At 43.2% G+C, this 26735-nt stretch overlaps 1 protein-coding gene across 1 annotated transcript in view; it reads right to left on the reverse strand.

Moving 5' to 3' along the window:
- Ddx1 (ATP-dependent RNA helicase Ddx1) overlaps window positions 1–26735 on the reverse strand; it is a 43195-nt gene that overhangs the window by 7256 nt on the left and 9204 nt on the right. Inside the window, exons 9-24 of the mRNA XM_075669153.1 lie at window positions 25763–25835; window positions 22443–22519; window positions 20694–20747; window positions 20532–20592; window positions 17378–17436; window positions 17178–17254; window positions 16185–16245; window positions 14737–14808; window positions 13826–13852; window positions 12273–12362; window positions 9798–9848; window positions 8771–8845; window positions 6213–6272; window positions 4638–4836; window positions 4101–4192; window positions 1914–1986 (exon numbers count right to left, since the gene is read on the reverse strand). Coding sequence (XP_075525268.1) covers window positions 1914–1986; window positions 4101–4192; window positions 4638–4836; window positions 6213–6272; window positions 8771–8845; window positions 9798–9848; window positions 12273–12362; window positions 13826–13852; window positions 14737–14808; window positions 16185–16245; window positions 17178–17254; window positions 17378–17436; window positions 20532–20592; window positions 20694–20747; window positions 22443–22519; window positions 25763–25835 — 1201 coding nt within the window. The remainder of the gene's footprint in view (window positions 1–1913; window positions 1987–4100; window positions 4193–4637; window positions 4837–6212; window positions 6273–8770; window positions 8846–9797; window positions 9849–12272; window positions 12363–13825; window positions 13853–14736; window positions 14809–16184; window positions 16246–17177; window positions 17255–17377; window positions 17437–20531; window positions 20593–20693; window positions 20748–22442; window positions 22520–25762; window positions 25836–26735) is intronic.

Here is a 26735-nt window from a genome sequence, read left to right on the forward strand (position 1 = left end):
ATTCGCAGTACAAGTGTGCCGATGGCAGCAATGCGCATATCTACACAGACAGGTTTGCTTCCGTGCTGCGTTCATTTCTATTTTATTCGGAATAAAAATGTGCAACAAGCACTTCGACATATGTGAGGCGCACCGCGGTCTCACACCTGAGTGATGCAGGCTTTTAGGGTTAGTGCTGCGATTAGTATATCAAAGACCATTCCCAGTGCGAGCGACTTGGGGCATTTGTATGTAAAACAAGTTAGCAAACTTTTGTGTTTTCAACATGCCTTTGGAGAAGCAAATCGGTAAATTCCCGTTTTCCACTATCTCTGGAAACTATGCGAGACATGCGGAGTTTCAGGTAGGCATAATTTATATTTTGAGTTATCAATAGTATATAGAACAATTTTGCAGTCCCAGTGGAGTTCGATACTATATCCGGGCTTGACTGTATCACACAGAGTGCGTTGCAGACCTGAACCTATTTACCAATGAACTGGCGGAGTGACAGCTTTCTGCGACCAGCGGCCAAAGGGCACTGCTTGCACTTGCAACCAAAACAAAGTGCGTCGCATACTCGAATCACAAAGGTGCACAAATAACACGCGATGTGACGTAACCTTGAGTTCACATGGTGTAGTGATGATATGTGAACCAGCTGTCCTGCAGAAACTGCGGCAGTTCCAAAACAATCGCACTGTGAAACGTGCGCATTGAGACTTCTATTAATCTCACTACTAGCATAGCTTTCCCTCAGCAGACAGACAGTTATAATCAGCAAACCGTACCGCACAATTAGCTGACAAGCAGCTACAGGTAAGCACCCCACTACCAGCACTTGTGCTACAGTCGAACCCATTTACAACGAACGAGGCGTATGCAATAATGATTACTCGATATGTCGGGTAATTCTGTATACCCAAACATGCCCGAAACGAATTCAACTTTTGTGATGCATTCATTACAAATGTATTTGTTCCACTGTAGAAAAGAAGCAAGAATGGAACCTATTTATTAAAAACACAACTACGCCTACAGCTAGTAGACAGACATTTTTGCCTGCACATGCCTTGAACTAGTATTTCTCAGAATCACTAGGAGTGGCATTCTCGATGCACAGAGATTGCACAGGAGATTGCATAGGATTGCAGTACTGTGCCAATGTTGGCACAGTACTGGCGCAGCACATTAACTTTTACTAATAAATAAATAAATAAATAAATAAATGTAGGAAGTGTGACCATCACACAAAAACAAATCTTCTGAAAGCTGCGTTTGCGGCATGCAAGCGGCCTTGTGGAACTAGCAGCAGATGCCACAGTGCTACATGTATATGCATTCTCCCGCTCATTATGAGCGCGCTCTTTCACATGATTATAGGCCCAGCACATTTCATGTGTTTATATCAACGATAATTCGCACTACCGGAGCACGTTATATTTGGGTTTAGTGTAAACTAATTTATTGAAACTAATGCGTTTTGCATGCCCCTGACTAGACCCCTAGAGGGCTTCATAACTGACTTACTCACAATCCTAACAAAAGGTTCACAAGAGGAAAAAAAAAATTGTCATCCACCTGACTGTAGCACAAAGCTACAGAGAAAACCCATACAGCTTTCTCAGAAAGCTTTGCAGTTGAAGAAACATTCGGCCTGGTCTGAGGATCAAACCAGAGAGCAATGCCTTTTCCGGCCTGCCGTTCTGCCATCTGAGCTAACCAGAAGGCTATCAGATCGCAGAGTGAGGGCGAATTAATTGACAGCTCGAAGCAAAGGGATACTGGAGATGGCAAACCAGTCATGTTCAATCCTCAAGGCGGAGGAAGGTTCATGATAAGAAAAAAGTGTCATTTATCTGAGTGTAGCATGACACTACAAAGGAAACTCTTACAGGGTTATGGAAGAAAATAAAAAATTATGTGCAGCTTACCAAACGGCACACCTGAAATGTCGATACCACGAGCAGCCACATCAGTGCAGATAAGGAACTTGGCGCCACCCCTCTGCAGCAAATGAAGAAGCAAAGAAGTGAATTAACAAATAAAAGAAGAGACGGCAGGCAGGCTTGCAAGCACTGATAGTCGCTCGTCATCTTGTAATGAATTCAATGCATAGCATCGGCAACTGTGGTTAACTGCCTGACTTGCGGGTACATCAGCCCTTTGAGGGTCGAATCTTTTTCACAAGAACTGTGCTCCTGTGGTCAAGCGTTTTTATCGCAGTTTCCAGTAGTAGAACATGATTCAAAACTCATGAATATGGAACAAATTTATTGCAAGCAATATTTTGTCTCAAGGACGCTTTACTCGCACTAATAGTATATGCACACACAAATACGCTGTACAAAAGAGAGGGAGAAAGGTGCCTAGCAAAATTTATGGCTATCAAGATGTTGCCACTAAAACACATTTTATCAGAAGAAATGCTTGGGCAGTCACCACGAGAAGAGGCACTGAACGTGGCAATAGCACGCACCTCAGTGTAAGGGAATATGTGAATCGCAACCAAGAGGGGAACCGCAACGAAAGAAAAAAAGAAAACTGATTAGTATCTCTGAATTTTGGTCATGCCAGGCTTTCAGAAATGCGATAGCGGTGGCCATACAAAAATGGCAGCATCTCCTCCATGCATCCCTTGGAGGTAGCAGACGATGTGCGCGGGACCATGTGATTAAGCGCTCAGAGGTAAACAAGTCCACTTGTACGCTCCGGCGAGCACAAGCACAATTTCAAGTGACTTTAGGCGACTCCACAGAGATGGCAACACCTCTCAACAAGTGGTGTCGAATACGCATGAAATGTTAAACACAAGATTATTGGCACCAAACATGTGCTTCAAAAACCATGCGCGAGGAATCACCAATGCTGTACATGTACAGCAAAAACCCTCGAATGGTTAGATATTGTCATACGTATATTCTCAAATTTTGTACTGTTTTTCACCGGTGAAGTCCTGCCACAAAGCCATATGTGGTTACCAAACGAGAACACTGCAATCTTCACAGAGGAGATGACTCGCCTGTTTCACCACTTCAACCTCAGAAAAAAAGAAATTTTTCTAAAATGTATGCAAGCACCAGCGATTACGCTGGGGTATACAATGAGTCATATGTAAACAGCGGATGCATCTGACCCACGGGATGACGACAACCGTCGTGTTGTCCTACGGGTAGCCTCCACATCCTTCTGCACTGTGTACGGGTGTGTACGCATTCTCTCCATACGGATGTGTTGTGCACTGTACTCCAAAAGGTGCTAGGCTGTCTGCTATGGATACAGTGGGTGCTCAATGCAAGTGCAGTAGTCTGCTTCTGATGGCCTCTAAGCGAGGCCAAACAGCGGAAGAATCATGTAAACATTGTCACACGTAAGATAAAAGCAAGACAAGAACGTGAGTGTGCTTTCACCAGTGTCGCAAGTACCAAGGAGTGAAAACATCAGTTGCGAACGAGGCGACAATGCCTCCGAAAACATTGTATCAAATGTGCGCCACTTCGAGCGTTGCTAATCAGACAAATGCGTATTGACTTTAACAAGGTTTGACACTCTCATATTTCAAGCATCGCTTAAGTGTGTGTCTGAAGCTGTGCCGTGCAGTTTCAACAGTTGAAAAGCCCCGTAAAAACCCGCAAACATCAACACGAGCAAGCAGACAGGCAATTAGTATACACATGAGTGAGTCCACAAGAAACAAAGATTTTTAAACATTCAATCCCGCGTGTTGTGTGAATGAACGCATTGCATTAACACAAGATTCCCACATGGTATGAAATCGTTTAAATTCTTTTTCTTCACCGCAATCTTTTCTTTCGCCTCTTGTCATCTACGGTACCTGGAGTAGTATGCCAAGTCTGTCACCTGACGAAACCACACTGGTTATGGTCAAGCTTTCTTTCTCTCTCACGTGTGTGGCTTTCGTGACATACTGTTCGGTCATCCAGTTTACTTAAGGTTCATTTTGAGACCATGCAAGTTGCGCAGACAGGCTACGTCGTGCCGATCTGAGATGACACCAGTGCCACCTTTATGAGCAGTTAAAACTCTGGAGATCGAAATTGCAAAATATTGTCCACCGCTGTACATGCTGGCGGCAAGCGTGAAAGGTGTATGCAACTCACCTTGAACGTTTCCAGGTTGGCCTTCCGTTCCTGTGGTTTCCGGTCACCGTGGAGGCAAACGCAGGAGAATGGGTTGTCCTTACCACGGGATCCTGTAAGATCAGCACAGGTGATAGCATGTGCTATTTTAAGTGTCATAGTAAAAGTTGTTGGAATTTAGACAGCTGGGTGTCTGCTCTCGGTGTCAACATGTCGCCATATGACGGGTTCACTTCTTTAGATGGGTGCTTTCCAAGCGTGTTAGATATGGAATTGTCAACATTTTTATATCTCGCACTTCTCTGTAGAGTTCTCAAACGGAGTCCACATTCTACGAACTCCAAAAGCTCGCTCAAGAACTAAAAAATTCTGAATCCATTCTGCAGATGTACGCTTTTCGCGATTTTGAAGATGCAAGTAATGTGTGTGAAGTAGCACTCTCAATCGACAACATGAATTGGCAGCTGACGCGGATGCACGGTAGACACCTGTATTCATTATCTTGAGGCTCAGCTGCACCAGTTACCATGCCTGCTGAGGCGCTTCCTTGACACCTACCCTTGCTCAGGTGGTTGAGGTAGTTCTCGAGGTTGTCGCAGTCCAGCTTGGTGCGGCAGAAGATGATGCCCTGGTCCATGTTCTGCTGCTGGATGGCACGCACCGTGTACTCCCCCTTCAGGATCTTCACAGCCTCTGACAGGGTCTCGGGGGTGTTGGCACCGGGTCGCACATTGTCTCGCTCATGGACTCCATCCGTCTGGCAATGTCACAGAAGGCACAGGGCACTAGCTTTCTTCTTTTTTTTTTTTTTTAAATCTTGCCAACGGAACCTCTCTAACGCACTACAGTCAGCACTTCATAAACTCCTCTTGCACTGAATTTCGTTTCTGAAGTAAGAAAGGCTTATACTGAGTAACTGAAGGAGAAGAAAAATATGTACATACGATGCAGATCTATCGCTTCAAGAAAGCGAGTAGTGAACGAAATGCTGTACAAGTGTTAATCTTCTGCAACACATTTTGCAGCATACAGTGATTACGTGGCTGCTCGCCAAATCAGCAAAGGCTCAGCAAACCCCCCGCCCCCCCCATTCGACACAAGTGATTCACGTGACCACAGATTACACCGTCTCCAGAATCGGCCCAGTTTACTATTGCACTATTTTAAGGTTATTGCAACCCTAATTACTCAGCAAGAAGCCGACCAAGCAGAGGTGTCGAAACCCAGGAAAGAAGGCACAGAAAGCTTCAACTTGTGCGTTTGAAAGCGTACGCTTGTTGCAATTGAGCATATTCAGGGTACAGTGTGTTGTTTTAGTACTGCGTAACTCCGTAAGGAACAGATCTGGCAGTTGTGCTGGATTCCAGGTACAAAGTAAATAAAAAGTCAGTGGCCGGGAAATGGAAACACGCCGAAAACAAATTTAAGATTTTATTTATTTACCTATTTCAACATCTAACGGCTGACACAGGTATGATAAACAATGGAGTTGGGGGCCCTGGATTTATCTCCTATAATGTGCTTAAACCAAGTATGATACACGACTAAACGGAACACCATACTAGAACACCAGTGCTGATTAGAGATTACATTTCGTATGAAAACCCGTGAAACAATCTTCCATCAACGGATGCAAGTCTAAACTTTCACATCATCCACTTTCTTTGCAAAAAAGTTGAAGAAGTGAATGTTATATTCTATTGTTACTAGCTGTCCCTTTAACAGTGGATGATAGTGTACAGTCCACAGAAAAAGTTTGCGAGATGCGGTTTCCCCTTCAAATGTGAATTCCTGCACTGTTAAAGCATGCCACTTCGTATTTAATGAATCACTGCGTAGGTGGCGAAGGCTACTACATGCTGTAACATTTAATTCAAGACTGTGTGACTACGCTTCGCGAGAATTCAGCTTCTTGGCAGATCCTGCGTCCCGTAAACTTTTTCAGTTGACTGTACATGAGAATCTTGGCATATGGTGATTTTCATGTATAACCATAGCCCGATTTCACCACAAATCTGCTAGCAGCATTGAAGAATGCATCATCTTGATGGCAGCATTTCAAGCACGAAAGAGAAGTGTGCACAAATGACAACTAGGAGCAAAAGAATGTCAAACGTTTAACAAGGTACGCACCACAACATGCCTGCTCACATTCATCCAAGAGGTGTCCTTTCTCGGGTCCACAACGCACACCTGATCAAGAAAATCAATGATACACAAGAAAAAAGTACTGGCATTTAGAAGTTGCTCACAAAGTCGTAGCAATTGAACAGCCAAGAAAATCTAGGGAGAAGCTATGAACAAATCAAATCGAATCAAATTGTGGTGTTCAACATCATTGTTAGTCAAGCTTGTCAGTATGACAACACCATACGGTAAACAGCGTAAGAATGGGACTAAGATAGCAGATGCTTGCCTGTGTTGTCCATGTCTCCCGTGTTAGTCCTGTTCTTTTATTATTTTGTGTTAATATATTATGTTGTCTTAAACAATTATGCTGCGTTTAACATCCCAAAGCTAATCAGAGGCTATGAGGTATGCTGTAATAGGGTCTGCAGATTTTATTTCGATGACCCGGAGTCCTTTAATTTCCCCATGAATTTAAGTGTACAAGCGTTTTATAGGGAAGCTGTTTAAGGGGAGTTTCGCAGCTGTCTTTGAGCGACGAAGGCAAATGTGGAGCAGCGTGCCCGGTATCAATCAGCAGTGCAACCTGCGTCGAAGTCCCGAATTTTTTCGCTTGGAGACGTAATTATCAATGATTATACCAACATAAAAGTTACCTTGCATACACCTCACACGAATAGGCAACACCTTCCGTGTGCACTTATTTCAGTCAGTAATTCATAACATTTGTTTCTCACATCTCGTTTTACCGGCTTCATGTTGGAGGTCAACTAGGAGTCTGTATGGCTGCAGTGGTAAAGAGCGCCAGCAAGCGCAGGCCTGCATGGGAGCCACGAAGCGGTTGTATGACCAGGGTGTCGGTCACAACAGGCAGGCGGCGTCAGTAATGAACCATCACTAAGAACAGCCAGCTAATGGACCCACAGTACTTCCGAAGTGTGCGACAACTAGCTTGTACGGTTTTGCTGTGTCTGATCTCTCAGTTGCTCAAATCGGCATACATCTGCGAAGGATCTTTTCTTTTTTCCATTCGTGCTCCATCAGGATGAAGCCACTACAGCTGAAAATTGAACCTGCAACCTTATGTTCGGCCACAGAATGCCACAGCCACCGAGTTACTGTAGTGTGTTGGCTGCATTCTGCCATGCCAACGTGCCACGACAGCTGAAAGCAAGCAGTACAGTTGCAGTTGCAACATGTGCACGTCCCGTAACCAGGCACAGAACAGTGTGTGTGCTTTGTGGCTGATTCCTGTTATGTTGACTAAAAAAAAGCCAAGACAGATGAAAGAGTGTTCTTGCTGAGAAAGTCAGCTCTAAACTTATACTAGTACAGTAACTTCTGAATGTCAGCATTCAATATAGCTCGTACCACGCTCACGGAATGAAACACTAAATGCCGGCCATTTAACACATCATGCACAGAGGGGGCCCACTGCTGAAAGGAACACTTGAGTGCAAAGCATGTCTGGAGTTTCCTCTCTTGCCATAGTATGACCGCCTTGATTTGCAGCAGATAACTTGCGGTTGGTCGCTCCGACTTCTTTCGACACACCTGTGCAGTGCAGTGACATTGCTTCCAGAGCCACTTGCAGCTAGGATGCCAGCAAAGTGAGAGGTGCACATTCGAGTGCTACCTTTAACAGCGGACTGCACTGCGCAATGCTCATGGATGAAATGTGGGAGGGAAACTTGCAGCAGAATGCTCCATATGTGCAATTACTTGAGAGCACCCTATCATGTCGCTATGAATCTATTCACTAACGGTCATGCAGGCTCTGATCTAAGTGTACGAGCCAAAATTATGCCAATGTCACATTAACTGCTGACAGTGTAAAAGAAAGTATGCGCATTAGTCAGACATAAACTGACATGTTTCATTCTGTGAGTACATTACATAAATAAAACAGTGTTTTAACAGTAAATCTTTAGTACCAGTTCAGTGTTTGTTTTGTCTGTATCTGTTTGTCTGTCTACAAGTGTGCTGCTCCTTACAACAATGGCCAACCAACTAGCCCACTATTATCTCCTTGCCAAGTCCATAGCACAGTAACCTGTTCAGTTTACGAAACGTGACATGATAAGTTTCAGGCTATGTACAGCTTGTGCCATGTCATGCAACATTCTCACTCATGCTTGCTTGCCCGTTTGTCCTGTCTCCCAAAACTATGCAGCACTGTTTACCTCCAGCATTCTCGCACCTGCCACAGTGGTGTGGTTCGCGTGCACGTTTCCAGACACTTCCACTGGCAACAATTATGCCGGAATTTGGCATTGACATTTTCAACCAGTTGTTACAGGCGTACAACTTGTTGTACACCTGTAAAAATTTGTACAAGTTGTACAAATGCTTGTACAATGCCTGTGGTTGCAGACAGTGAAGTGATAGAACACTTTGTGAAAGGTCAGGCAAAAATGTCTGCAATAGCTTGCACAGTAACGCTAATAATGCCTTACGCTGGCAACATCTTTTGAAGAGTCATTCATGCATGCTAGAAACAGCTCAACAGTGCTCACATGTTGATGAAACATTCTCTACATGCAAAATTGATGAACATTACTCACCACATGGTGCACTGTTTCTGGAACGCTGTCCTCGCCCTTCAGATCCACCCAGGTAGGAAAGTGCATCAGGCGCTCCTACATCAGGTATAGAACATTTAACAAGCACATTGCTTCATCACTGAACTTGAGAGATTTACATGCAAGATAGACACCATGACCACACAAAGACGCTACTAGAGGCTTTAAGCCAAAAGACAAAATTGTACACTGTTAGCCAAATATTGTAATGACTTATTTTATAATAAGGTATGTAAAGTGGCTCACCAACTTCTCATGAACGGTTGACATGTAAGATAGACATCACTACCACGCAGAGACACTAGTAGAGGCTTAGGAAACCTTAGGGCCCAAGGACACTTGCATACTTCTAGCCAAGCAATGTAATGACTGATCTTACATAAAGTATATCAAGTGGCTCATCAACTTCTCAATCTTATCTCCCTCTACACCTGGTCGTTGAAGCTCATATTTGACTCGAAACAACTCAGTGCAGTTTGCCAGTCATATCCAGTCATATCCACTACTGATTTCATTATCCCCCATGCTACAACACAGGTAGTTCTGAGAAGATCACTTGCTGCTGATCAGCATAACAGTAATAAAAATAACTTAACCTCCGCTAGTTTAGGCTATTAACAGTTCGTTGTGCAAACTTATGTGATGATATTGTATCAGTAAACCAAATGAATAAAAAAATAAGCAAGACAACCCAATTCTCACTTCACATTTGCCTTTCTGTGCCTTTCCCATACTTTCAGTATACCTCGTCCAAAGCTTCAGTTCAAATCCAAAATCCCAAAGATTGTACCACACCATAAGTACATGATCATGTGACTTTGTAAACATGGTCATGTGCCCTCAGAATTATGCTCAAGCAGATATCAACGAAAGTCGGAGGGCTGGTGGACGTATCATTGGCAATAACTTCGTAATTTGCACACGCAACGCATCCACACTCACACACACATGCAAACACTACACACACGCACCCACAGAAGCTCTGAGCAAGAGACAGCATAATACTCACGGCAAGTTTCTTGACTTCAAAAGAATGAAGGGTTGCCGAACACACCACCATCTGAGAGAAGGTAAAAAAAAATGCTGGTCAGGCTCGTGGACAGAGGCTTCCTGGCAGGTTTTAGCTGACTGCAAGCCAAGCATAACTCTATCCCACAGAGGCGTTCAAGTAATCTCACAGACACGCTTCACCGATCTGCCTTGGGTGCTGCCATGTTTAATCATGTGTGGACACTTCCACTGCTTGCCTCAGCCAGTTTCGGCTGCCTCCGTTTACGATGGCCGTAAACGCTAGTCCAGTGCAGGAAGTTGCCTTTTTGGTGGCTGTCATCGACAGTGACCAGGTGGCTGTCATCGACAGTGACCAGGTCAATGATGCAAACTTTCAGCCAAAGCTTCAGAGGACATGCAAATCTTGCATATGTCTTTCCAAGCTCATTACGGCCAGTCCAAATGGTGTGGCAACTGCCATATTGTGTGTGCAAGAACACAGGGCTAGAAACTGTGTTCCAACATGCAGTGGTGCATACTTTTCACCCCAGAATTAAATCAGGATCACTGTCCTTTGTTCTTCTTTTTATTCTTTATCTGACAATCACTTTGAAACCCCAGCTTGTCATGTCTTTGGTTCAGTGACTTTCTGTGCGATGCCATTTGACTGATCATTATCTATGCAATCACTCGCGAATGTACCCAGCTGCTTTAGGTTTGTTCATGCAGTGTTCTGGGCTTTTAACATACATGTTTCTAAGTTTTGTAGTAACTTGCAGAAAAAGCTTAATATTGCTTGTCGCTTGTTTACACTGTGGCTTGTGACAAAACATTCAGCTTTGAACATCCGCATGTAAGCGATTTAAGGTACCCATTGGAAGGTATACTCAATAATGAGTGGACTAATATTTAATACATGAACAACTGAGTGGGTGGGGATGGACGTTAGCGGATACTAAAAGAAAAAAAAAACAGATGCATATGTGTGTGTGTGCACGTGCGTGCGTGGTTTATATTATAAAATAAATATGTATAGATATATAAAGAGACTGCTGTGAGAATTCACTGTACTCTTGAAAAAGGTTGTTCCACCTACCAAGACTGTTGAGTAAGTAAACCTCGCGGGATCGAATCCCGGCCACGGCGGCCGCATTTCGATGGGGGCGAAATGCGAAAACACCCGTGTACTTAGATTTAGGTGCACGTTAAAGAACCCCAGGTGGTCAAAATTTCCGGAGTCCTCCACTACGGCGTGCCTCATAATCAGAAAGTGGTTTTGGCACGTAAAACCCCAAATATTATATTGAGTAAGTAAACCAAAGATAACTACGAAGTTGTGCTTCTCATCTTTCTAAATATGCTTGGCCCATTGAAAAAGCTAGTTACTATATATCTGTAGATATATATACACGAGCATGCGTGAGCGCCCACTTATTCTGCATCGCTATCTGGCAACCATATTTTTTCTTAAATTTTGCCTTTGATAAAAAAGAATGATAACAATACTCCCAGTAGCACAATCTAGGCTTGAAGTATATGATGGTTCTTTGTTCCAGGTTTGTTGGCTAAGATACAAGGTCAAAGGACATGTAGCAGGGCAGAAGTTCCAGTCAATCGGAGTAGGCAAAACATCATTCACGAGTGGTCACGAGTGGTACAGCCTTCGTCAAAAATAGACGAGTCATGCTCCACACTTTCACATTATGTGTTGTTTGGCTATGTGGTGCATTTCCTTTGGTGCTCAAGACACTCCAGACCACTCCATGGAGAGCATGAGCGTTCTTGTAATGTTCCAGGGTGTTGGAACTGTGGCACACCACAAGCCTGTAGTCAGCCTGGCGGTCACAGGCAACATGACCCGTATATACTTCTGACAAAAAAAGTGTACGTCTTTTATCAATGCTTCTTCATTGTCATCACAAAACACTGTGAGCTGACCAGTTTTTGACACAAAGATCTAAGTGACAATGCCGCAGCTGTCAGTCCACTAACCATAAAGCAGCCTTGCTCAAGTATGTACATACTGCACATTTAGCAGATTACTTTTAGCGCATTTATGTATACAGACATCGTTTAGGTTTGAACTATCAGGATGCAAACTGACTAGTAGGGCTGCCACCTAGAAGTATTCTCTGCACTGTAATCTTACAGCAAAGCTGCTAAAGAGAATTTTGCAGATGTTTTTGTGTGGAGGTAAAGGACAGTGAATAGTTAAAAATGCATTCTGTTATTTTTTTTTAATATAGAACAGTTTCACCATCTTTTTCACAACTACAAATCTTGGAACCACATATCACACACTGGAAGCTTCAGAAAAGAAATTTCACAAACCAGTGCAAACATTAGGTTTACCTTGCTGTTGCAACTTTCATTACCCTCCCTTCTTTCCTTTTCTCTCTATCACAAGTAATAAAACAAAACATGACGGCAGAATTGAAAGCCATCAAGCAAGGTTTGACACCCTAGCTGCACTGCTCCATGACGTGAGGCCCACCTGCAGACGCCTTCCTTCGGCTGTTATCTGGGGTATCTGCCGGTGGATCCGGTTGATCAGGTCATTGTTCCCTTGGTTCAGCAGGCCGTCCTGTAATAAAAAAAAGCAAGCAAGACATGGACAAAACGTTAAGCATGGTGCAGGCACCAGATGGCGCTTTCACTTCGGGCTGATCCACATAACAGACAAAACTGCAGGTTTCAGTACAGGCAGTGCATCAAACGACTAGAATGTTTATTACATCATCATCATCGTCAGCCTATGTATGTCCACTGCAGAATGCAGGCCTCTTTCAGCAAAATCGAATTACTCGTCTTGCACTAGCTGATTCCATGTTGTGAATTCAAATTTCCTAGCTTCCTCACACCATCTAATACCCTGCTGCTCTCGATTGTGCTTCCGTTCCCATAGCACCTATTCTCTAGCCCCAATAGCCCATGGGTTATCTGCCCTACGTATTACATGGACTGCCCAGCTCCATTTTGTCATCTTAATGTCAACTAGAATATCGGCTACCTCCATTTGCTGTCTAACTCACACCATTACCTTCCCCCACTGGTACTTTACACCTGCCATTTTCCTTTCATCGCTCATTGCAGGGTGCTTACCTTCTCAAACTTAGCCTCCAGGTTTCTGCTCCATATGTTAGTACCAGTGAGATCCAATGATTGTACACTTACCTTTTCAAGACTAGTGATAAGTTGCTAGTCATGACCTGGTAATGCCTGTCATATATGCTTCAGTAAACTTGTATTCTTCAGTAAATTTCCTTCTTGAAAGATTAAAAATGGTTTGAAGCACCTAACGCAGCTCAACTGAGGCTGAAGGCACGTGAAACGGGAAATCTCCATCCCTGGATTCTCTGTCACCTGTTCTTTGGTGAGCTTCCTATTGAGGGGTGTGAAAGGCCACACCCAACTTCTATAGAACCACATGGTACCACATTCTACATGGAGAGCTGTTCTGTAGCATGCTATATAAAGCCAGTCTAATGCTTGTCGTCATGTGATGTTTTTGCCACACAGGTGCATCTGGTATTTACATGGAGTGTGTTGAGCATGTCCAGGTCCTTTTGTGTGACAAGCACTCTCTAAGTTATAATTTTTGCAGTGTTTGAGCATAAGCTTACAAGGCAACAACCTTGTGTACCTTGCACTGCATGCACACTAATGAGCCCTACGGGGTCAAAATTCATCCAAAGTCCTCCACTGCAGTAAGTCTCATGGTCAGATCACGATCTTGGCACTAAAACCCCAGAACTTAGTTAAAGCAACGTCTTTGTCAATGAAAACTTCGAGGGTACTTCTACAAAGACCTCAACTTTCTTGTGCTAGCAGTAAACAACTAGACAGGCAAATGTAGGCATTTTCTACCAAATAATGTCCTGCTGCTTCTTATATAAAAATCATCATCAGCCAAACAAATTTATCTGTTTGCCATAAGAACAGTTCCTTCTTTAATGAAGCAAGAAATAAAATTTTTCTGCTGAGAGAAAGATCCTTTGTGACGTTCTGAACACATATATATCAGAGTAAAAATGAGTGTTCACGTACCGCTTCATCAAGGACGAAGAACCGCACCTGAAACAAGCGACAGAATCAGTTACTTTTTGTTTACTTGTTTCCTTTGTTCTTTCTTTTTATTTGCAGATGCTGCCATTCCTGTACGCAGCATAGCAGGAATGCATACATAGAGCTTTCTACATAAATCACCAGAGGAAATTGTGGCACTAGTGTCTATGACAGCTGCAGGGATGGTGACTCAGTCAGCATGTGGATTTGCCCAAACTTCGTCCTTCTGCCTTCAAATATCTTTGCGACTTTGCAAATTAACCATTAACCAACAAGATATTGTGTTAAAAATGAAAAAATTTACAATGTTTATGCATGTGCGTGGAAACTTATTGCCTTCACTCATTCAGTAAAATAGGGTTTCACCGAAATTTAGAAAAATTAAGTTTAGTAAAACAAGGCTACAAGGACATCTGAAGCCACAAGCCCAAAGATTACACAAATCCATTGAACTACGCTACAGTCCCACAATAGCTGAAGAATTGAAGACCAGAATTCCATCACGTAATTTATGTGGGAAGATCTGTGCATGGACACACAAATAACTATAGTAGAGCAGATCATACAGTAAAAAAAAAAAAGAAAGTTACTAGTTGGAAAATGGTAAGGTATTTATTTGGCAAACCTTCTGAATGACAGATTATGCAGTGATGCATGATCAGGGATAAGAGCAAAAATGAAAACTTGTCAAAAAAAACCATTGGGCGATGATGACGAAGCTATTGACGAACTTCGTCGTGCATGTTTCCCCGAACATTACTTATTTTCGTAAAAGCTTGACGCATTGTTCATAACATCACAAAACAAAATTAAATTCTAAACTCTACTGACAATTCAGGAGAATGTGCAAGTATGTGGCTCTGAAACTGGCACAGTTTTTTTAGTAGCCATACCTGGGTAAGGCTAAGCTCCCCCGTGCTGATCAGGTCTTCAAGACGACCAGGCGTTCCGACCACGATGTCAACCTGAAACCAACCAGCATCAGATAAAGCAAGGAAATCAGTTTAACTGACATGACCAGCAAGGAATTAGACAAGATTAGAATCAAGCTATAGCCTCCTCAGACCCAATATAGTCTTAGTGACACATTTACATAACATTTACAGTGGTTCACATTGTCAACAAGGCTCTCACAAACTAGAAAATTTAGCTGTTAGATGAGATTACATGGACACATATGCACTACAGCCCTATCAATATATATATATTCAGATATATAAGAGAGCACGTTTTGTTTTTTTATAAATGCATACATTATGCTTGAACATGACCTGTTGGTTTGTTACCTTTACTTTTCAATCTGGATTGCCACAGCATCTCATGACATTTGCAATGTACTACAACCATTCCTTTTTTGTCATCTGTGAGGATGCAGTAGTTCATCTTTCAAAATACACATTTTCTTTAAAAGCAATGGAACATAACGACTAAGCACTTGATATAAACTGTTACCTGCATCTAGCTTCAGGTTGCACCAGAATTTATATTTTCGTTTTTCTTCTGGCCTAATAACGAAAAAGATAAAAGATGTATACAAGCATGAACAGCGGGCCTGAGGAGTATTGAAGGTGTAAAGCTTCCTACTCAAATTACTAGAGGGAACTCTGGCGCTAGTGCCTACGGGAGCTGCGGGTGCTGTGTTTCAGCCACCATGGGAATGTTGAGTAGTCTATGGATTTGCCTAAACTTCATCCTTCTGGCTTCAAACGGCTTGTTTTTACTTTGCAAGTTGATCACATTGAACAAAATACTGCATTATAAATGCAGTAATTCACAATGACTATCACTGTACGCAGAGTACTACTGTTTAAAATTCATTCTTATGCATTCAAATGACCCATTGATCCATTGATGCATTGATCCATTGACGCATTCAAATTACTCAATGACCCAAATTGATCACATTCAACAAAATATTGCACTATAAGTGCAGCAATTATGTGAATATGCATGTATGCAGAGTCAGGCTGCCTGAACTTCATTCTTCTGGATTCAAGTGGCTTTTCTGAATTCTTAAGTTGATCAGATTCAACAAAATACATATTGTGTTATAAATGCAGCATTTCTCAATGATTGCACGTGTTTGTTAGAGTCATACACTACCTTCATGGATTTAAGAAAACATGACTGCTTGAAAATGTAGGCCAATAGAGGCAGATAAGGCGTATTGAATAATGTCACACGAACGTCTGACGCCACAATCACAAAGATTAGAAACCACACACAAACCATCATTTCTGTGGTAGGTAGACAATTGTAGTGCCAGAATTCCCTCTAGTAAATTTTATAGGAAAATGCAAGATAGGAAAAGGTCTTGACTGGCAGGATGCCAATGTCATACCCCATTCCTCAGTGTTTCGATCTGCTCCTTCGCAGCGACACCTCCAATGACAAGCAGCTCCCTGCATCATCAAGGTCAGACCAATGATGTGATTGACCATTTGAACGGAGCAACAATAAAAAGAGGCAATAAACCAATTCAGATCGGTAAAACTTTGTTTCAACATGCCGGTTTCATTAATGTCGAAATAAGAGGTTCATTACTAGAAGCAAAAGCAAAGGCCAAAGCTTTCGTTCTTGAATTCCGTGCCTGCATCGCGGCAGCAATATGCTGACGTGAGCTCACAGGTTTCAATGAGCATTAGAGAAACCAAAGTGCTTAGTTTGTTTATTTATTAAAGCGGTAGCTTTCTTTAGATATTTTGGCCAGTTTGTATGGTTTGACAATATGGCACAGTAAACAGTGCACATACCCAGTGACACCAGTTGTATAAAAGGTTGGGCCACTAGGTGCGTGCTGGCTGCTCTACTACTGAGCATACAATATGGGTTGCCGGGTATGCACCCGAAAAGACACTTTCCTGTTTGCGCACATCGCTTTCCTAAGCATGCATATTCTGTTTTGCCTAAGCAGCCCTCCTGCTTACAGTTTCACACACCATCCACATCCATAGGTCTTCAACACAATGGTAAGTCTTGCTAATCGAGCCCGGTACATCTGACTTTCTTCAGCTGCTCTTCATAACAGCACTTGTCTATGTCATCTGCTTGTTAGACAGACAGCAAGGTAGTCTGCATCATTGCAGACTTCGATGCTGTCTCCTGCAAGCTGCCTTCTTTGCCATCTAAGTCAGGGTTGAAAGAGGACTAAAGCTGTTCAGCGAAGACGGCAGTGCAGTTGTCTATGCATTGATTGTCACCCCTTGCCTTATGTCTTCAGAATGAAGTGATAAAGAATTCCATCTCTTCCAAAAAAAGAACTTGGCTTGCTAAATGAAAACAGGATCAACACAATGAAGAAGTAAACAAGAACGAGAGTGAATGAATTCTTTACCTGATGACAGGATCCTTCAGGTGCTTCTTAAAGCTTGTGATGCACTTCAGCGTCTGCTCGGCAAGCTCTCGAGAGGGCTAAATAAAATGTCAGAACAGGGCAACATACTGCTTTGAAAAAGAAGGATAAAAGCACAACAACAGTAATTAAAACGCAGCACACAGTATCCTTGAGGGCAGAAATATTGCAAAAGCTCTCACCTCAATGATTATTGCTTGGGGTGCATTCTTGACACTCTTGGGAGCACCAACAGACGCTCCTGAAGTCGGACATGGGAGTGCAAAATGAGGACTTTTCATGCCTTAAGCACACAATCCTTAACCATAATGAAATCGCACTTCACACAGTAATTTAACAAATGGAGAGCAATCACTGGCAAAGAAATAGAAAGTAACACTGTAGCTGTTTCTCTAATACAGTATTACAAAAACATACTATATTCTGTAACAGATACCGTAATACCATATGTTGTATTACAGAAATGAAATTGGCATGATTTATTTGGTTTGAGTGGTTTGTGGGGTTTAATGTCCCAAAGCAATCCTGGGGCTATGGATTAAGGGCTCCAGATTAATTTTGACTACGTGACCATCACCACGTGACCATCACCATGTGACCATCACCGCAAACATGCACAATCACTACACGTGGCTGCCACCAGGAACAACCACCATCAACACAATGTGATAATATACTGTATTTATTCGATTACAAGGTTGTCACGGTCATAAGGCAAGAATGCCCAGTTCGGGCACCGAAGAAAAAGAACTTGAGTATGCACACTTATATATAGCAACGTAGAGTAGCTTGATGGATTATTCAGACTCAGCGGGAATTGCTCGAAATGTATAATAACTGGAAGCCTCCAGAATAATTGGATCATCGGTGTGGGTAATAAATGAATTTTGGCTTGAAGCCACATCCTAAGCGAAACTCACACTGCTGTGAAGTCACAACTCAAGACCACTTCACAGCTGCGCAAATTTCGCATATGGTGTGGCTTTAAGGCCCCAAGTAATGTTTGTGCTGCTGTGAAATCATAGCTCAAGAAGAAAGTCGCATAAAATTAAACTTTTTTTAATTATCAGAGTGAGTTGTTTGAGTGAAAAATATGGTACTGCCTCACCTGTCAAGGCTTATTATTAGTTGTTAGGATTTTCACTGCAATGTAAAATCTGGATCGCCAGAAATGTGGCGCTGCTGTTGCCATATTGAAATAGTAACCGAATCTGTCAGCCTAGCATATAGGAAGGACAATACCAATTATCGGGAAAAAAACCTCGCCTTATATTCGAATAAATACCATAAGTACGAATGTCTTTCCAGTTCACCCCCATTTAAATGCTGCCGCTACAGCCAGTGATCGGAACCATGACCTTAAGCGCAACAGGACGATGCTATAACCACTAAGCCATCAAAGCGGCACAAAAAGGTACGTCACAACTGTCTAGATACACGAAAATCTGACATGTTGTCATCAAATCAACGGCTTATATTTCATCGCAAGGCATAGCAATGCATGCAAGAGCTCGTACTACACTGGGGCCATATTCTGAAACGATCCACTTTGGCGAAAGTTCACCGTCAGGCACACGCCGATTGGCTGGTTGAGCAAAATCGGATGACGTAGCTCACCCGATTTTGGTAAAACAACCAATCAGCAAGCACCTGAGGGTGAACTGTCACTGAAGTGAATCATTTCAGAATTGCCCTTGCATTATGTATCAGCAATTGCAGATGCACACCGTGATAAGAAAGGAATACAGCACAGAGAAAAATGTTACCTCACGTTCGCCTTGAGTACACTCGTGCCATTTCTCATGTGCCTGTGGGCTGTGTCGGTGTCTTTTTTTTATTTCTGTCCTTGTCTTAGCATGCTCTCATGTTCCTTATAGCAGGCGGCTTTTTTTTTTTTTTGTAAACATAAAATTTTAAAAGATTGCCTGTGGCTATAGCACAATTCTAACCCTTGAGCTGGATTGCTTGAATAGATGAGCACTACTTACATGAGAAATCAAAATGCATAACTGATTACTTAACAAAATTTCACTAATCAAGTTATTACCTGAGCACTTTACAACATACAGTGCAATTTATGAACAGTAGGCAGTGAGTTTGCAAGGCATATTCATTTGTAACGAATTCTGAGGATGACACCAATTTCAAGGCATGAACAGTCAAACCTGCAGCAAAATGTACTGTTCCACTTCCAAAACAAATCCCTTTTTATGCATTGCAAGACCATAATAATGCAACAGTGCATTTTGTCACACACTATGGGAGTGAATGTCTCAAAACGGTCCCATTCTCAGAATTCTTCCCAGGTGAATCGTCTTGCGAACTCATCGGCTAGAATTAATCAATTGCAATATGTGCCATGAGGTAATTAGTTTAATTTTGTGAAATTCTGTTAATTACTGGATTATATGTTTCAATTTCTTGTGCAAATAATGCCTACCTCTTCCAGTAATCCAGCTGAAGGAATAATTGTGCAATCTGCCAAAAACAATTATTTAAAATTATCTTCAGTCTTAAAAATACTTTAAAAAAGACAGCCAGTATAATTTTATATTTTCACCTCTCTGTGACACTTTGCTGAGGACGACGCACCCTACTGCTTCAGTCTTGTCGTCCAGTCTTTGGAAGTAATGTCCAGTGGAGATAATGCCTGTCACACAATGCTATCTGACGACCTGCTTGCGCGGGTCATTTCTAATCAATGTTTCCAAGCAGCTTCCCGCTCCCTTTCTTCACCTTTTGCTTCACGCCTTCAAACACATTACCTTAACTGATGACCTGTTCCCAATGGCACCAGTGGGCATCATCTGGGGCATTTTGGAGTAATCTACATTATGGTTATAGTGACTTAAAGGGGGCCCTTCAAAAAAGGTGACGTAGAATTTGCAAAGGCAACAGAAGCGTGAAGGCACTTCATCGTTTTAGGGTTTCCACTAAGCAATGTAAAACGGTGCAACTGTCAACTTTCACTGAAAACGTTCTACGGCAACTGCGCTGTTTGTACTGAACTTGAAGACACCGTGGAGGAATTTCTTCATGAGCATTGCGCACGAGTTGACCTGGTAATGACAGATTCGACTCATTGCTAAGGCAGTTGAATTCACTTGTAAGCATGCAGCAGCCAACTTATCACCGGAAGGGTTGGTAATGGTTTCTGATCAGACAACGGCAGAAGAACAACTGTGTTGCCATTTTTCGCTCGTTTTGAAGGGCAAGTCCACATATACCAAACTACTGAAATAAGGACCACTTTTTGAATAACTATAAAGTTTGTTACAAAAGAGTTTGGCTGAAGTAGAACGCAATGAGTGAAGCAGAGCGTGTGAGGCCGCTGACCTGTGACTGTGGACTCAGCGACGCACTCTTTTGGTGCAGACGAAACTGCCACGTAGCCATCCTGGTAAAAGAGGTGGATAAAAAAAAGAAAGAGCGAAATCAGGAGAGTGAACAGGTAGTCTTGCCCAGCTGTGAGAGCCACCAAAACGCCTCCACACTTACAAGCGGCATATACTTGAAAGGTGTGGCACCAAAGTTGAACTCCATTTCGGCATTCTGAAAACAAAGACAGAAAACAGGGAGGAAACAATCCATGCATACACCACTTAACATACGGCGTGCCTAAAATGCAAATTTACTTTTCTTGGTGAACTGATTTCACAATGATTTTCACTACGCTCCCCCGCTGCTTCAACGCATGCCGGCAGTCGTTCTCAGCAGACTGAGAGGCAACTATGGTAAGATGTGTCTCATGTTTGTGACATTTGTTATTTTATGTTATTTATGCAAATCATCTGCAGCACCTAACGAAAGGCAAACCATCTTAGCCCTCTAGATCAAAAGGCAGGAAGGCGAGAATAAAGATTATACAATAGGTGTGGGGCTGAGGAGATGCACCCCCCTGCAACTTCCTTTTAAATCCACTGGAACAAACCACAATGGCATTGTCTTTGGCATACCCCTCAATGTCACCTTGCACCCAAGTACATACCACAGCAAAAAAAAAAAAAAAAAAAAGTGCGCAGCTTGCCCTAGTGGTGCAAGGCTGGAGTTAACAGCGGAGCTTGTGATCACCTAGCTTTTACGTGGCTTGCCTACCTAAGTTGTCTGTAGGTTTTGCGAGGTTATGCTAGGTTTTTCTAAGTTGTTGGTAGGCTTGGCTAAATTGTTTCTAGGTTTTGCAAGGTTATGCTAGGTTTTGCTAAGTCGTTGTCTCGGTGGGCTTGACGCTGGAAGTTTTCGAGCAGCCACAGACCAGGATCGCTTTCTTGGCGACATCGAGTGTTCAGGCGTCAACTCTCGCATTCCCTGGACTGAAACTCGGGATCCTCGACTCGGTGTCGCCTCTTCTCAGCCGCAGCTTCGGCGCGGTGTTCCAGATCAGCTTGACAGTGACGCATCGCTTCTCGCTTGGCAGTACGACGCTCTTCCTGGTACGCCGCTTCTTCGGGCGTCCGGACTTTCTCTGGTCTTCCCATGGCAGCAGCACATACGCACGAAGCAGAGGAGGTGAAAGGTGTGTCGCCACGCCAGCTGTTCCGAGGCATGTGACGTCACAGCTCCATCTTACACACATGAAGTGCGAGGAGGCTATGTGGTTCGGTGCTCTCGCAGGTGGTTGCTAGGCAACGCGAGGCGGCGCACAGCTGGGTTGAGTTTTCTGGTAACGCTCCACGGTGGAGCAAAAGCTTAAACAGCTCCGCTGTTAAAAAGTGGAGAGGACTACTTTTCTCACCCTAGAAGCATCATGGCTACAGCGCATATGCTCTGAATGTGATCAAATCATAGATCCATCAATATAAAAAAGAAGCTAAGGTGAAAGTCAGGTCAAGGGTCATATTTAGTAACAATCCATTTCATTTTTCAAACTTTTCTTACTTTCTGCTGCACCAAGTGGCCAACCACAGCAATATTGACGTCCAAGCCAATGGCAATAGGGCAGAAAAAATTTTCTGAAGAATTTAACTGAATCATTACGAACTACTACCGAACCAAGCTTTAATCACTGCGGTTGTAAGCTAAACTGAGGAGGTTCTAAGTTCCACGACTGGATGTTATGCTATGAGTGATGCCACAGTAAAATGCCTTGGGTTATTGATTGTATGAGGCGGACAAGAAAAGGTCAATATTCCATGCGCACATTCTTGTGCACATTTTTGCTTTCAGCCAGTAAAATTGCGGCCACATCAACTGGGAGTTAAACCCTTGCTAGCAGGCTAATAAATAATGTTTCATGCTTAAGTGACATACCTTGAGGACAACAGATGGAAATATGGGGCACCGCTTCACGTTTTGTGGTATCTGGAAAGCTTCCTCAAAGACGGTACCTGCATGACGATTCAGATCATGTTAATAAATTCAAATTAAGTCCAGCTTCTTTGAACAACCTAAATGACTGAAACAAAATAAAGCACCTCGTAGCTCTAGCAGAATAATCTTGTGGCCATTCCCATTTCTTGCTTTTACTGTTCTTATACTGTTATTATTATTCTTAGCAGCAACAGCGTTAGAAGCATAATAGTAGTGCTAACAATAATAATGGTGGTCCTTATGATATGAAGAAGAGAATACAAAAAACATGGATGGGTAACCGACACCAGAGGAATTAAAGCTTGCACTCAAACTTTACAAACACAAAAAATAATGCGTTAACACTAAAATAAGTTTTTAATGTGGATGCAAGAAGTTTTAAAGATGAATATTTCTTTTACTGCTCGTGATTATAATGTGTATTGTAGCGTACGAAAGTACAGATGCTAAGTCCAAGGAGATGCAGTGGCTGGAATAGATGCCAGTGGTCATCGTAACATGGCTACATTCTTGACTAGATTTCTCACCCCTGGCCAAAGTTAACTAACCATCATCATCATCACCATCGTGGTTACACCCACTGCAGGGCAAAGGCCTCTCCCATACTTCTCCATCTACCCCGGTCATGTACTAATTGTGGCCATGTTGTCCCTGCAAACTTCTTAATCTCATCCGCCCACCTAACTTTCTGCCGCCCCCTGCTACGCTTCCCTTCCCTTGGAATCCAGTCCGTAACCCTTAATGAACATCGGTTATCTTCCCTCCCCATTACATGTCCTGCCCATCGTCATCATCAAATCTAACTCTTAATCTAACAGTTAACTAATGTTTGGCTGCTATTGCAAATTTTGTGGCTGCTTTTCTGTGCCTGGAACCTGGCATCCACGACTGAAAGAGCAAGCAAAGAGCCCAAATAAAAATACAAACAAAAAAACTCCAAGCTTCAACTGTAGGCAAGCACAGGAAGACAGTGTGCACGAAGCCACCAGCCATGTTGGCTTGCCCTCACATGCCCACTCTTGCATTCCCTAGCACACTTGGCCGATGACGTTCAACATAGGGTGTGTTCTAATTCTGGCCAGCGTCAGAGACAGTATACATGGGCAACTGAGAAGACAGCTTCATGCCCAGCTAATAAAACCCTTCTGGAGCCGTCTGGAAGACGTCTGCGCAATGTGATGCCCTCTTGAATTGACAAGAACAAGCAACGAAAAGCACATATCACAGCTTTATTTAGTTAAAACTTTGATGTGCGAACCTATGAAAAACACAATGTTGCTTACATTAAACACATAGGAAAACATGACTACATTTTCCTGTAAGCAGACAATCTTGCTGTCGAGTTTTCAAGCCTTCTGTGAAGACGACGTCTCCTTTGGACAGCAAAGTAGCCTGCATCATTTTTTACTTCCATACTGACTTCTGAATAAAGGGAAAATCAGGCATCCACCCGTTCGTAGCAATTGCTACTAAGGAAACCCATACGGGTTCCTCGAAAGAAAAGCCTCATAGTTGAAGAAAAATTCGTCCTGGTCCGGGACTCGAATCCGGGACCACCGCCTTTCTGGGGCAGCCGCTCTACCATCTGAGCTAACCAGGCGGCTAGCAGATGGCAGGGCAAAGTCGAATTTGTCGACAACACGAAGCAAAGGCAAGAGTTTGACGCAGTATTTCTGCGGAAACCCGCAAGGTGGAGAGAAGCAATGAATAAAGGGAAAATCAGACATCCACCCGTTCGTAGCAATTGCTACAAAGGAAACCCATATGGGTTCCTCGAAAGAAAAGCCTCATAGTTGAAGAAAAATTCGTCCTGGTCCGGGACTCGAACCCGGGACCACCGCCTTTTCGGGGCAGCTGCTCTACCATCTGAGCTAACCTGGCGGCTAGCAGATGGCAGGGCGAAGTCGAATTTGTCGACAACACGAAGCAAAGGCAAGAGTTTGACGCAGTATTTCTGTGGAAACCCGCAAGGAGGAGAGGAGAGCTGCCCCGGAAAGGCGGTGGTCCCGGATTCGAGTCCCGGACCAGGACGAATTTTTCTTCAACTATGAGGCTTTTCTTTCGAGGAACCCGTATGGGTTTCCTTTGTAGCAACTGCTATGAACGGGTGGATGCCTGATTTTCCCTTTATTCATTGCTTCTCCACCTTGCGGGTTTCTGCAGAAATACTGCGTCATACTGACTTCTCGAAGCTATCCATTTTGCTGGCTTCATCAGAACTGGAATGAGACTTAAAGGGGCACTAAAGGCAAATATTAAGCCGAGCTAGATTGAAAGATTGTGCTTCTGCAATAACGAATTCTTCATTCGTCATAAAAACAGAGCTTTTGTTAGCGAGAAAATGACGAAAATTGAAAACTGGAGTAGCGTCATTTGTTGTTGACTATGATGCCTTTTATGTGTAGCATCAGCACCTCCGATTCACAGAGAGCGGCCGCGACCCGCCACTGCGAACAGCATTGCTCTTCTCAGTTTGCAACAGCCAAGGCGGCAACGTATGGCAATTGAACCCCCTGCCGGCTCCGGGCAGTAGAGGCTCAAGTGACCATAACATGGTGCCCTGAACCCAAGCAGAGCCAGAGAGTGATTCAAGCAAACTGAGCACCTACACCCATCAAGCAGTACACTTCGTATATAGAGCTAAATAAAGTCTACAAAACACCTTACAATGGCATAGAGGGCAGTCACGTGGAGGTGACGTGAAGTCCTCCGCTGTGGAGCGGGCGGTTCAAATTGAGAAGCAGCAGCGGAACCTTTGACTACAATATCCTAGGGAAAAAAATGGTACACTGGCATGCAGAAAATGATGATAGACTTCTAGATGAATATTCTGTCAATTTAGCTCGGCTTAGTACCTTCCTTTAGTGTCCCTTTAAGATGGCCGTTGTTCCCTTTGCTGCCTATTCAGCCGCCTGTGGCGTACGTGCATAGTCGCGAAGGTTGCCACGGGCAGCCACAACTGGGTCAGGGGAAGAGACTCTTCTCGAGTGAGAGAGGTGTATTCTCCTTCCCAAGCTTGGCCTTGAGGCAGCGCGTGCTTGATCATTTGACTTCCAAGATTGGGTATTGTGGGAAGACAACACGCACCAAACCTCCATCTTCCTCAGATCATTCTCGCACCCGCAGCAAGCCTCTCCCTTTTCCTCACACTTTGAACTTTATACAGGACGACACAGCGGCAGCGGCAGCGAAAATACGGCACGAATATTTCTACAATTACCATCAGCATAATAAAATGCTCATTTATTCTCCACACGTACCATTCTTGGAAAACTTGATGCTTCCGTTGTCCAGGTCGAGGTAGCAGCCAATCACATCATGCATCCCAAAGGGCTGCACAGGAGATTAAAACCAGGCACACAAACAATGTTTTTGTTTTTCAGCTGCAAGTTAAGCACTCTTCTCGCCAAACGAAAGCCACAACTTCCTAACTCCGAATAGTTGGCCAGTAGAGGCACTAGAATGAGACCTCAAATTCACTTACATGCTTGAAGGTTTCATGGCAAGTACAAAAGAACTGCTAAATGTCACAAAGCATGCCTAGAAATGTACCATACATGCCTGCACCACAAATTCAAGACGTTTAACCTGTCCAAACAAAATCCACTTCTATCTATTGACAGATTTATTTTACGCACTCCTCACATTATTAAGGTGCCATTCTGAGCAGATGACAGAAGACCAGAGCTAAATTTTGGACTCATTGTTAAGTTTCCATCACTTTCACAAGTGTACCATCAATATAGTACAGTTAAACCTCAACATAACAAATTTCAATATAACAAGATTCTCGATATAACTAAGAATTTAACTTTTCATAACCTCTTGTTCATAGAACACCATGTATTTAGAACCACAATTTAACGGAGTGTGTTTGTATGCAATTTCAATAGAACAAAATTTCGCTTCCCTCACAAAGGAATGCCGAGACAATAAATGGAAACTTCCATGGACGCAGATGGCCAAATGGTTGAATTACAAGCGGCTGCTTGCAAATGCACCTCTCAAATCACATGTGGCGCTACAAGTGCAACCTCCGAAGCGAAGCCGAATCATTTTCTACATAAAGTCCAAGTGCGATAAGGTCGTATGGCGCCCCACGAACTTTGCGCTTCAGGTGCGAGTGAAAGTGCGTGACGGTGGGGCAAGAAAGATGGTGGCTTCTCGTGTGCCACTTTCCTGTGCAAGCAAATGGAAAGAGGGGGAGGGGAGGGAGTGTGTGGTAACGCGATC

The sequence above is a fragment of the Dermacentor variabilis genome, chromosome 9 (assembly GCF_050947875.1).
Source record: "Dermacentor variabilis isolate Ectoservices chromosome 9, ASM5094787v1, whole genome shotgun sequence".
NCBI classification, from domain to species: Eukaryota; Metazoa; Arthropoda; class Arachnida; order Ixodida; family Ixodidae; genus Dermacentor; species Dermacentor variabilis.